Genomic DNA, 12820 nt, shown 5'->3' with positions numbered 1-12820 from the left:
CGCGCGCACGCAAGCGCCGGTCAGCACCGGGGCATCGGCATGGCCACGCGCCGGCGGGCCAGCGACCCTCACACCGACCGCGCCCTGGACGCCCTGTTGAGGTCTCAGTCTACCAGACACTGCCGATTATGTTATTTCATGCACACCGTGTTCATCCAAGACCACAGTGCAGGTCATGAACAGACTCACTCACCCACTCACTCACTCACTCACCCATTCACTCACTTACTCACCCAATCACTCACCCACTCATTCACTCACCCACTCACTCACCCACTCACTCAATTACCCACTCTTTCACGAACACAATCAATCACTCACGCACTCACTCACAACACTGCAGGTCACAACAATTCCCTTTCTGCTTCTTCCCTCGCACTGCTCCACTGTGGAATTCCCTCCTGTATTGTCTCTTTTCCCAAGCTCTTACAACAATAACTTGGCTCAATTCCAGAAACTCTTATCCATTACAACTCTGATGACAGTACTATTACTAACTATTTCTTTTACAAAGTAATGCCCATTGAGCTATATAACTCTTTTGCAGAAGTGACCTGGCCACGAATTATAGCTCAAATAAGTGGCTCATCACGTGGAAATTTATAGCAGCCAAATACTCTAAACGCATCTTTCTAAATGTGGAGGGAAAAACAGGAGGAGCCTGAGAAAATCCACGTGACCACGGGGAGAACATGCAAACTCCAAATATATAGGCGTCAGGGTCGGGATCGAACGCACACCCTCCTGTATACCAAGCGAGGTAGTCAACATCTTGCCAAAAGTGTTGCTGGCCACTTGATGTTCAGGGCCCTTGGGCCTCTGGTCAGTAACTGTGTCCGTCTCTCCGCTTGACCAGTGGATGTTCAAGACCCCATGACATTGTTCAAAATGAATCGGCTACTGTGTGCCGACGTCACGGTCCATATTTGCCATATTCTAAAATATATACCGCCAATCACTCAACTGAGATCACACACAGTAAGCACCTCCCCCCTCTCTATTGCGAAACTACCGCAGCCTGCGTCTGTGAACCACAGCAGCAGGGCCTTCCTGCGTGACAATCGCCCTGCGCTGTGAGAACCGAGCGAATGCCAGACGCAGTGCTGATGAGCTCCAGTTGGAGATGAGGCTGAAAAAGCTCGTGGACCACGCGCATCACGTCGGCCTGCACGCAACACGGAGACGGCCACAAACCGACGGGGACGCGGGCGAGACGGCGCCGCGGAAGCCCTACGCACCAGGCCGCAGTTGATGGAGATGCCCTCTTTGGCGCGGTCCCCCGTCGCGCCCGTGCGCTTGAGGCGCTCGGAGCCCGCCAGGTCCACAAAGTGGAACTTTGCGGTGAGCACCTCGAGCTCGTTCATGGGGGCAGAGGAGGAGGCCTCCACGCTGTTGCTGTATTCCTCCGCGTCCTGCAAAAACACGCCGCGGGCGTGAGTGTGCATGTGCAGTCCCGTCAACTACCACCACCCACCCACACCACGGCCGTGGTCTTCTTTCCACGGCTGGCACCGTAGCCACGGCATAGCTTCCCACGTCTGGCAACGTAGCCGTGACGTCGTTTGCCACGGCTTGATTGCAGACGTGCCACGGCTCACGCCGACCGCCCACTTGAGTTACAACACAACCGCAGCACCTCGAGGCCCTGTTGTGCGGAGGCAGTGACGGGCGTGGGAATGGCGCCCCGCGGGTGAACAACCACGCGTGCCGTCGTCGCGCTCTCCGTGCAAGCCGGCCCTTACGAGAGATCGGCGCCGACAGGTGAGTGGCAGCAGAATCAGAATATTTATACTAGAGCGACGTGCATCGCTGTGAAACTCTGGGTCCGGTTGATGCTGATCACAGGGGTCGCCGTGAGGTCGCGCTGCAACAAACCATTCCTGTCGATTCTCGTGGGTTTTTTTGTCTCTATCAGGCCGACTGCTGGTTAGCCTTCACGCCTTCTTTTGCATAAAACAGATGATATCACCTGATGCTGCTGCTGCATTGGCAGTGATGCACAAGCACAGTTAACACCTCAACATTTCACGTGTAAAATACGCTGCATCCTTGAAGGCACAAGTATACAAGGACAAGCGAGGTAGCGTGGCCTCTATATTCTGAAGAAGTTCGTAGAGTGACATTATATACACATGTTTTTATTTAAATAAAACGTGTGTACTTTGTAAGTCTGCAGTTTTTTGTGGTGATTTGTGGACGGTTCAGTGGCGTCACGGGGATTCGCACGCCACTGAACGAGTCGCGCAGCCACGAGCAGAAACATCATCTCCCATCGCCGCACAGCGACGAGCATTCAAGCGTCTCTGCGACCGCGTCTCCGCGTTGGAACGTAAACCTCGGTGATCGCGCTGGCGGAGATGAATAGCGGTGACGCGCCACCACTACTGACGGGAAGCGACGGAGCGGCGCGTTTCTTTTATAGCTGTAACGGACGCACTGCTCTGGCCGTTAAAGCTGTCAGCGGAAACCGCGATGAGTGGGCCCTGTTCCCACCTGGCCTATCATGGAGCGAGGCTCACGGAGGCCGGACCGGCCCGGCTTCGACATGCTGTTGACGTGCCATCAACCATTCTGCACCGGAAAAAGGCCGCATTCCGGTCAAACTGCCGGGGGCAGCGGCAATCGGCCAATATTTTCCCTCGACAGCAACACGTGGCGCCCGCCCATGTGCTGCCCTTTCAAACCCTCAAATGTTGCCATGAGTTGCAAGCGATTGCCGGGGTCCCGCGTGAGCGAGCGCGCGGCGTCGTGGGCGGTGGGCGGTGGGCGTGTGAACGTTTGCCCCTGGGCTTGCCGGGCGGTTCGACACGGTTCCCTGAGTCCAGCGAAACTAATACCGCCTAATCCTAAAAGTCACCTCTTCCCCTGCTGCTCACGCATGGACGCGAGCATTACAAACAGATGCGCAGTGCGTACAGAAGCCAGGCATGTGAATGGAACAGGGGCGGAGGTGAGGGGCGGCGTTGCCGGGGTGGTTTACCTGTGGTTTGGAGCGGCACACACGCTGTTGGCAGATGTGCACGGTGAAGATGGCGTGCGAGCGGGAGCTCTGCACATTCATCTGTGTGCTGGCGGTTGTGCGTGACAGGGCACCTAGCTTCAGGCACTGGATCATCTGTGTGTGCACACGCGCACACACGACAACAAACAACAACAAAGATCCCCCGAATAGTCTTAACAGACTGTTGGGGCAAGTGCTGTTTGCGAGCACCTATAAAGGCTGGCAAGGCACACGAGGGGGTGGGTGGCCAACACCACACCCGGCCACCTTTGTCTCCCTAGTGGTGATGTTTACACATCGCACCGGGTAATAATTTGAGGTTGAGTCGACCTACGGGAGGCCCACGACCGGTTCAGATAATCGTCACCAATGTTTGCCGTGAGCGGGAATCAAACCCGGGTCGCCAGGTTTGTAGCACAGCGCGCCAACCGCTACACGACCGCTCCCCACACACACACACACACGTGCACACACACACACACATACACACACGCACGCACGCACACACACACGCACGCACGCACGCACACACACACACACAAAGATAAAAAGATCCCCCGTATAGCCTTAACAGACTGTAGGGGCAAGTGCTGTTAGCGAGCACCTATGAAGGCCAGAACGGTACACGAGGGGGTGGGTGGCCAGCACCACGCCCGACCGCCTTTGTCTCCCCAGTGACGATGTTTACACACCTCACCAGGTACTCATTTGAGGCTGAGTCGACCTAGGGGAGGCCGGGACCGGTTCAGATAATCGTCACTGGTGTTGGCCGTGAGCGGGAATCGAACTCGTGTCGCCAGGTTCATAGCACACACACACGTACACACACACACACGCACGCACGCTCGCTCGCTCGCTCGCTCGCACGCACGCACGCACGCACGCACGCACACACACACACACGTGCATTGTCCTCGTAAGCATGGTCAACACCCACCGCGACCTGCCACTTTAATCCCAGGGACTAACAGTGCTGTCGTGAAAGCCCAAATTAAATATTAAACGCGTCACTCTCCCAATCTCTCACGCATGGCGGCGGTGGCGGCTCTCTGGCCGGGGAACGCGAGTGCCACTCAACGAGGACGTGCTAAAGAGCTGCCAAGGTCTCCCCGTCGTATCCACTCAAGAAAACATCGAGCGCCAAGCGAAACCCGCCTCGTCCCTCCCTCGCCGCACCGCGATCACGGCAATCAACAATATTTACGCTGCGCCTATTAAGCCGCGATTGTAAATCACAGGCAGCTGCGCGTTCCGCGTTCCGGTTGCGCCACATTCCGCGAGACCGCAGGATTAAGTTGGAGGCGTCAAATAGCAGAAGTCACGACGAGACGAGACGGGGGGCCAGGGATGAGCAGGAGACGCCGCGACCGGTAATCTCTCAGCCGCCGCTCCTCCCACGCGTTCGGTGGGAGAACACCCTCTTGACAAACACATCTCCCCTTATCTCGCCTCCTGGCAGGGTGAGAACATTCTGCACCGCGTGGCCTTCTTCTTACGAGCTGTGTCATTATCTGAGCTGTGTAATTATCTTCGGAAAAACACAGCTCGCGAACGGAGTAAATCAGCTCAAGCATGCTCTGCCACTGCCCCCCCCCCTCCCCACTGCCTCCCCTCCCCACTGCCTCCCCTCCCCCAGAGCGATTGTTTTGACTGACAAATGAAACGTGACAACGCCGGAACTTGTAACAAATGTCTCGCTCTCCCACTCCGCGAGCAAGTGGCCGTGATGCATGGGCCACACCGAACCGAGCCGCAACCTCACGCGTTGCCCCCGCCCCACCCCCCCACCCCCCCGCCCCCCGACCCCCCCCCCCCGCCCCCCCCGCCCCCCCCACCCCCAGGCACGAATGGGAACGGCGTGACCGGACGGGGCCCGTGCGCCACGTACGACCGCAAGCGGGGCCATCGCACGGGAGGCCACCCCGAGGCCCTCTCCGCCCTCCCCCCCTTCCTGAGCTCCCCCAAACGCGCCGAGGTCAAAGGGCACAACTGACCTCTTCCTCCGTGGCGACGGCGCGCGTGGTCACGCCCACCGTGTAGATGCTGCCCGCCGCGTCCTCGTGGATCTTGATGCTGGACTTGCGGTTGCGGGACTCGACGTCTCGCGTCCCGTCAAACAGGTCCAGCACCTCCTCGTTGTACAGCTGCGGACACACGAGATCCAATACAGCAACCACGTCGCTCCAACATGCGCTCTTCGTGGCGCCAATCTTATGTCCTCGGTCGGTTTGTGTGTTGTTATTTCATAATCAATTACTTAGGAGAGTCACGCGAGTGTGCAGGGCCCTACTGCTGATGTTTGGCTGACCCCAGTTGTAGTGTGCATGTGTTTAGCTATGGGAGGAAACCGGAGAACCCGGAGGAAATTCATGCAAAACAGGGAAAAATCATACAATCTCCACTCAACAACAACAACCGCCATTCGCCACTAAGTGGCGGTGACGTCACCAAGACGCTTGTGCCAGGCCATGTGCACCTTGAGGCCACGTGAAGTGTCCTCCACTCACACACTCACTCACTCACACCCCGCAGCATAGGGGGAGAATGTACAAACGACAAAGACCCCCCGTAAAGCCTCAACACACTGTTGGGGCAAGTATTGTGAGCGAGCACCTATGAAGGCCGGCACGGCACACGAGGGAGTAGGTGGCCAGCACTATACCCAGCCACCTTTGTCTCCCTAATGGTGAAGTTTACACATCGTACTAAGTACTCATTTGAGGCTCAGTACACCTAGCGGAGGTCCAGAACCGGTACAGATAATCGTTACTGGTGTTGGCCATGAGTGGGAATCGAACTTGGGTCATCTGGTTTGTATCGCAGCGCGCGAACCGCTCCCCACGCACTCAATCGCACTCACTCGCACTCGGCAGATCATTGGGAAAACACCCAACTCCACACACAAGAAGACGCTCGAGACGGGAATCGAAGCGAGGAGCTCTCGGCACTGCGAGGCACCGCCCGGGGTGGTCACCTCGAGGAACTGGGCGCTGATCTTGAAGTCGGGCGGGGGAAGGTTGTTTTGCAGGGCCTCCTGGCGGCGCTGCTCGATGCCGGCGTAGAGGTGGGCGACGGCGCGGGGGATGATGCCGTGCTCCTCCTCCTGCACCGCCACGTCGAAGCCCGTGCCCATCGTGTACGTCTTGCCCGAGCCCGTCTGCACCACACACAGCGCAAGCCGGTTTCGCTCACCATGTTACGTCACCACGTCTCCCTCACTGCATCTCCTGGCCACGTCTCCCTCACCGAGTCTCTCTCACCGCATTACCCTAAACTTCACCTTGTCGACCTCACTCACCGTGTCTCCCTCACCATGCATCTCTCTTATCACGCGTCTCCCTCACCAAGTATCTCTCTCTCGCGAGCGACCCATGGCACGAGGGGCCGGGCGACGTCCCCCGGCCCTCGCCGGCTCACCCTCCGCTCCCACCCTCCCGCTAATCCCCCCAGGGTGGGCGGCGAGCAGACAGGCGAGGGCCCGCTCCACGGTAGCAGCGGCGACCTCCCACCCGGGAGAGCGATGGGCCCACCTCCCTCCCACCCTCCCCGGGCGGATGCCTCGCGCCGTGACAGGACAAGAGCATCGTCGCTTTTAGGGCGAGAAGAATTTTGAACGCCGCGGGCGCGCTCGCTCTCTCTCACCCGCACCCGAGCCATTACGCTCGTGGGGATTTGTAAGATTTTCATTCTCAAGCCCTCGCCGGTGTTGTGACGTAGAAGGGCGAGGACACGGCTCACCGTGGCGGCGCGGCGATAGCAGCGGAGCATCGGCGGCCAGGGTGCGGCTCGCACCTCCCAGGAGGTCACGGCGTTGACAAGTTTGTGCTAATTTTTTTGTTGTTTACGTAACGAGAGGAAGCCGAAGTTAGTCTGGGGGAGAACCCCACCGTGAATGCGTGCAAAGGCCGCACGGACGGCTGCGTGAGCCCACTTGGTATGCTGCCATCGCGCAGCCCTAGCTGCTGGGTTTACGCTGCGGGGGCGCATCTATCGATGGCACTGAAGGCCGGTCACTGTTCACAACGAGTATCACTGCTGCTGCTGCTGCTGCTGTTTATGTTCAACCGGAATACAGCCGGCTCGGCGGTATAGTGAGTGGCTTGGACGATGAAATTTGTGAGTTCACATCCCACGAAGTACTGATCTTATCGACCCCTGGACGGAGGGATGATGGGTTAAGTCGAGCACCGCAACCAAGATTTAAACTTGCGACCGCGCGAATGTGAGCAGCTCGCTCCGCCGCTGTGAGCCACCTCGCCGGGAAGTGCTGGCTGTAGCGGTAGCACGCTTGCCCGTGAGGTGACGTCCTCATGGCTAACGCACGCCAATAACCATCATTATTTCCTATCGTCACAATCATTTCCTTATAACAGGGTCGCAGAGGGGAGCGAAACGGACGCCCGTCTGCACAATGCGTTTATCGGAACAGGATGAGAGCTCCCGGAACAGGGATGAGGCGAGGGCCACTCCTCCGATTAATAACGCGAGCAGCAGCAGGCAGCACACAGCGAGACAGCGAGCGAGTGACTGTGCCGGACGGGTTCAATCGAGATAATGGGCACGGCAGGGAGCGGTTATCGATGGCTCCATCGACCACGCGGTCAGCGCTTGGCAGCAGCGGGCGCGCGCTCCAGCATGGCGCAGAGGCCGCCTTCATCCCCACCGCCTCCAACACCCCCACCCCACCCATCGCTCCCACCGCCCCGACCGTCTCCATTGCCCCCACCGCCGTACGACTCTAAACCCCGGGGAAAAAATCCATAGCGCTTATCTCATAGATACGGTCCACCTCGCCTAACAGCGAGTTTGACGCTTGAGAAACAAAATATTAGTTGAAGAGTAGCGCCAGGGAGCACCACCATTACAGCATTTCGGCCGTGTTACCCGGCATGTTCGTAGCAAAATAAAAAAAATGGTGATGCTGCTGCTGTTGCTGCTGCGACAGTCATGACACGAAACTCACGCCGCCGTGGCGCTGCGGGGAACACGCGTCCATGACGGGCGACGTGTCGGGCAAGCGGCCCCTTCCTCACAGCAGAGGGGCCGGTCGGAGACTGCACCATGCACCACGGCGCCCTGGTAGGAGGTTTCATTTTAAGAAATATTCCAGAAGACGCGTTCAAGCGAGGCCATTCCGTGTAATGTGACTCTGCCCAAATGCAGCCCATTCGGAATCGCGTGGCATCGCACGCGGTCGCACACCATAGAATGCTATCGCAAGCTGTGCAATGTGATCTCCAATGCCTCCACTTGCCTAATCTCGTAGCTCAGAAATGACATTTACATCGCTGCCTGCTTTGCTCACGAGCACAACTCACAATGCGGTTACACGAATGTTCCGAGTTCGTCCAGATTCGTTCCAGTTTAATGCCCCTTCAGGTGTCCCGGGTGGCCCTGCACAGGGCCGACGATGTCTCGCGCATCTCGATCAGTTCGTTTGGGGCGTTGGCTGTGCACGTGGCCTGTAGCCCAGCACTGTGGAGGTGGCGAGGGTTGGTGGATCACTGCACGAATATCGCGGAACTCCTTTCCCGTGGGTGGGCCTCAAGGAGGTGCCATACCGCGGCTCTCCAGGAGAAAGCGCAAAAGCAGAGTGCGGACTAACATCGTCCGTCCCTTCTGTATGGGATCGAGCGTTAACCGTCTCGCACGCGTGGGTTTTCTCCGGGTACTCCGGCTTCCTCCCACACATAAACAAATGATTAATTGGCTGACAACGTCTGGGGAAAAGAGAGGAGCGCAGAGCTTGGGCAGTCATTGGTGGTGCTGGCTCCTCACCGCCCGGCTGCTGCTGCTGCTGCTGCTGCTGCCGCCTTCCCACTCGTCTGTGGTTCCTCGGCGATTTTGAGAAATGCAATCGGCATGAACGTCACCGCCGCTGCGTATAATACTACACGTGACTATCACAATCATTATTCATTCAAGACGAAGGCTTAAATAAGGGGGAGCACATACAAACTCACTCGCATACATTCAATGACACTGCAGAACAGGGAGAGAACATACAACAACTCACTCACTCACTCACACTCACCCACGCTCTGGAGAACAGGAGGAAAGCACATACACAAACTCCACACGGACATGGGCGCCTGAGTCGGCAATCGAACCCGGGTGGCTCTAGCTGCGAGGGCACAAGCTTTACCCACTCCGCCACCGGCCAGGAAAACGAAACGGAGCCTCTAACCACGGGCGCGGCGTGAATGGCGGAGTGAGTGGCGGCTGACCTGGCCGTAGGCGAACACGGTGGCGTTGTAGCCCTCCAAGCAGCCCTCGATGAGCTGCTGCACGCAGCACGCGTACATCTCCTGCTGCGTCGAGCTCATGTCCAGGACGTAGTCGAACGTGAAGGCCTTGTCCTTGCCCAACACCACCTGGGGCTCGCCGGGGGTCAAGTACGTGCAGATGTGGCATCCCTCGATCTTCTCCTTGGCCAGCTGGGGACGAATCCTGCCACCGGGAGTGCGCATACAGGAAGACAACGGCGTCACCGCACGTCCGGGACATGGGTGAATGTGCGGTGACGCGCCCACCGAGAGACAGAGAGGTTGCGCCACCTGTCCAGGCCAAGAAGGTGGCGACGTCACCGTGGCCTGAGCCACCGATGCCATCGTCGCACCTCAAAGGTCGCAAACGGGTTTCGATTCCTAACCCGTACCCGTACCCGGCCGCACCAGGGTCACAATCGGGTACCCGTACACTACCCGATACCCGGCTACCCGTACCCGGCCGGGTATCGGGTAGGGTACGGGTATCGGGTACCCGATTGCGACCTCTGCCGCACCTACTCGCCCTCCTCGCCCTCATCGCCTCCTGCCCCTGCGCCAGATATCGCAGTTGCTGCACCGGAGAAACACAGCGACCTCCCGAGGTCTGGCTGGGCGGTCTCCCACAAACTCGCCAACCACTTTACCCGCTCACAAATAGACCCAGTCAAACACAAACAAAGTCACCCACCCACTCTATCACTCACTTATTCACTCACTAAGGCACACACTCACTCACGAAACCAAACACTCGCTCACCTACTCACCCAATCACTCCATCACTCACTCACTACCTAAACTCACCCTCTCACTGACACATCTACCCACCCGCAGACTCACCCAACTCACCCATGAACCGAAACACCCACCCGTTTGGTCACCCACTCATTTGTCCACTCACCAACTCACGCACACGGCCGCCACACAATTGCCTGATGTTCTCTGAAAGAGATCACGGGGATCTTTAACGTCCACTGTGAGCGAAGCGGATGGCCACGACGCCCGGGGGTTGAAGGCACCAACACTTTCACCACATGTCGAGGTGTGTCCGGTTCAACACGCGGACGGGCCACGCCTCCTGAGTGGCCGCTACACTTTCTGAGCCCCACTGTCCCAACTGTGGACGCTGTAACAATGATGATGTCAACTTGTAATGCGCCACCACTGCCGCACAAGCGCTCACTCGCAATCATTGAGAAAGAACGGCTCAGACGCATGAGGAGGAACCCCAAACGAACAGGAAGGCAGAGCTGGCGCCCACAATGGTTTAAGCTCGGCAATTCTCGACCATTTAAGGCATTATCGGATCAATTAGCCAGTGTTTATATGTGTGAAGAAGCATGCGAAGGGGCAACACTCTATTCCATACAGACGGAACAGGTGGAGTCCATATTCTTGCTCTACCGCATTACCCTACTGTTTGGGTCTTTTGGTAAAGTTACGTAGATAAAAAAAAAATCACGACGTTTCGATCGCAACACAAGCATTATCCTGACGAACCAGGGAATGGCAGGCAACTTAATGCCCACGGGAAGTTACGCAACATCTGTGCAATCCACCAACCCTCGCTGCTGCCTCCCCAGTACTGAATTACAGGCTACGCCATGCCACGCACAGCGGAGCCACCACCGCGGGCGGTCCCAGCAGTGGCCACGGCACCAACCATCAACAACAAACTCCCGGTTCAATTTCGCGAGCAGATAAGAGGCCACGTGGCCTGGGGACAGGGCCTCGTGTCCGCACAAACCTAAACATCGCTCTATATACACGCCAAGGGTGGGGCTGGTCGCCCGGCCCGCGCGGCCTCAGCGCGGCCCAATGGCAGGACGCACACGGGGTGTCTCGGGAAGTCGCCGGTTTGTTTAAAGAGGCCCTTCACGAAAACAGACGAGGTGTGTGTGCGCGTCATCTCTCCAACGCGCAGTCTCGCCGCCGAGCGCCTGTTACGCCCCACAACACAGAGGCCCCTAATCCTCTTTCCTCCTCCTATTAACGCAAACCATCTGCTTACACCTTGCCTACAGGATTAGTTTTTGCCATTAAATCCACTGACCCAGTAACAAACCCTGAGTTAAATGCATAATTTACTACACGCATTCGCAGAGCACCCCAATTATGTGCAGTGGCGCGGCGATGACACTCACGGCTCAGGTCGCCCTTGCAAAACGGGCAACTCTTTCAAGCATCTCCCCATGGGTTGATTCCATCTACTGGTGAAATTGCGGCGATTCCAACAAGTCCACCTCCCCCCCCCCCGTAGGCCACCGGTGCGTTTTACAGGCACAGAGGCGGACGTTAGCTCCGAGTTAGGATGCAAAGAGCCTCGCAAGGGCGGTGTGACATCACGCACCCTCTCAGCCAATGAGCGCACGCGTCGCAATCTTGAATCGAGTTTGCAGGAAGGTACGGCATCGCCTCTTCTGATTGGCCGAACTTTGGCAGCTTCCCCACCAGTACGACGATGTGCCCTGGGCTGCTAACAGGCCGTTCAATAGAAAAGCAATCTGGAGCACTCTGATAACATAATTGGACAATGCACCACATGGGTCAGAGGCGGACACTGCTTCCCTTCAGAGGTGGCTAAACTCAGCAGTAACGATTTACAGTGGGCAACGCATAAGAACAGGTTCATGGCTCAAGCTCCCGCCCGGTCACAGACCATCCCGCAAATGTCCTCCGAGCAGTGCATCGAGCCGACCGAGAGACAAGACTCTCCGAGACACAAAGAGATGCGGATTAGTGGGACCACGGATAGCTTAGCATAGGATCACGGCGAGAGGACAGTAACCAAGAGATGAGTGAAATAAGAGCAACGTGAACAGGTCAGAGACCTGGAGAGGGAGAGGCCCAGATTAGTGACCACATGTACATATCACAAGGTCATGCTGCTATGCTATCAGTACACTTGTTTACCCAGGAAAGCCTCAAGACTCGTTCTTCAGGAGGGTCCTGCCAAGTTTTCGTATAAAAACACACAACTCTTATAACCCAGGTTATCAGGGGTGGTTCCCAGGGTTATATTTGGCAAATCTGTACCGCGGCACCGCCGGCACACAATGGCCTACTCTTCTTCGGATGATGTCACGGGACCTATAACGCCCACTGTGAGTGAATTGGAGGGTGCATCTTGGTATTTTACAGTTCATACTCATGCAGCAGTATTAACCATGGCGGCCTGCCGGGCTCGAACCGCCAACCTCTGCAACGAGCGGTGATCGCGCTCCGTAACATCAGCACACGTCACATGATGTCACACTGAGATTGAAAGCCCACACCGATTGTAAGTACACTTAACTGGTGAACGCTCGGTGCGTCGAGCCAAGCTACTCCGAGTTGCTAGAATCGGCGGCGCCATCGCCACAGGCCTACTGGAGATGTGTGCACGTGTGGCCCTCGTGAATGAGGCAGCGGCTGTAAGAAGAGCAGGTGGAGGATGAGTAGTTGGCCTACTGAAGGAGATGTGTGCACGTGTGTGTGGCCATTTAGAATCTTTATTAACGGAGAATAGCAGCGCGGTGGTTAACACACTTCCCTATCAACCCCAACTGATCTT

At 57.2% G+C, this 12820-nt stretch overlaps 1 protein-coding gene across 6 annotated transcripts in view; it reads right to left on the bottom strand.

Moving 5' to 3' along the window:
- Window positions 1-12820, bottom strand: part of LOC144729313 (kinesin-like protein KIF21A) — a 64040-nt gene that overhangs the window by 36581 nt on the left and 14639 nt on the right. For all 6 annotated transcript variants that reach the window (XM_078609481.1, XM_078609484.1, XM_078609479.1 and 3 more), the window contains exons 2-6: window positions 9229-9451; window positions 5976-6158; window positions 4996-5145; window positions 2981-3115; window positions 1239-1412 (exon numbers count right to left, since the gene is read on the bottom strand). In XM_078609481.1, coding sequence (XP_078465607.1) covers window positions 1239-1412; window positions 2981-3115; window positions 4996-5145; window positions 5976-6158; window positions 9229-9451 — 865 coding nt within the window. The remainder of the gene's footprint in view (window positions 1-1238; window positions 1413-2980; window positions 3116-4995; window positions 5146-5975; window positions 6159-9228; window positions 9452-12820) is intronic.

The sequence above is a fragment of the Lampetra planeri genome, chromosome 32, assembly GCF_965212315.1.
Source record: "Lampetra planeri chromosome 32, kcLamPlan1.2.h2, whole genome shotgun sequence".
NCBI lineage: Eukaryota > Metazoa > Chordata > Hyperoartia > Petromyzontiformes > Petromyzontidae > Lampetra > Lampetra planeri.
Note: the sequence above shows the minus strand (reverse complement) of the source record. Positions and strands in the feature narration are given on the sequence as shown.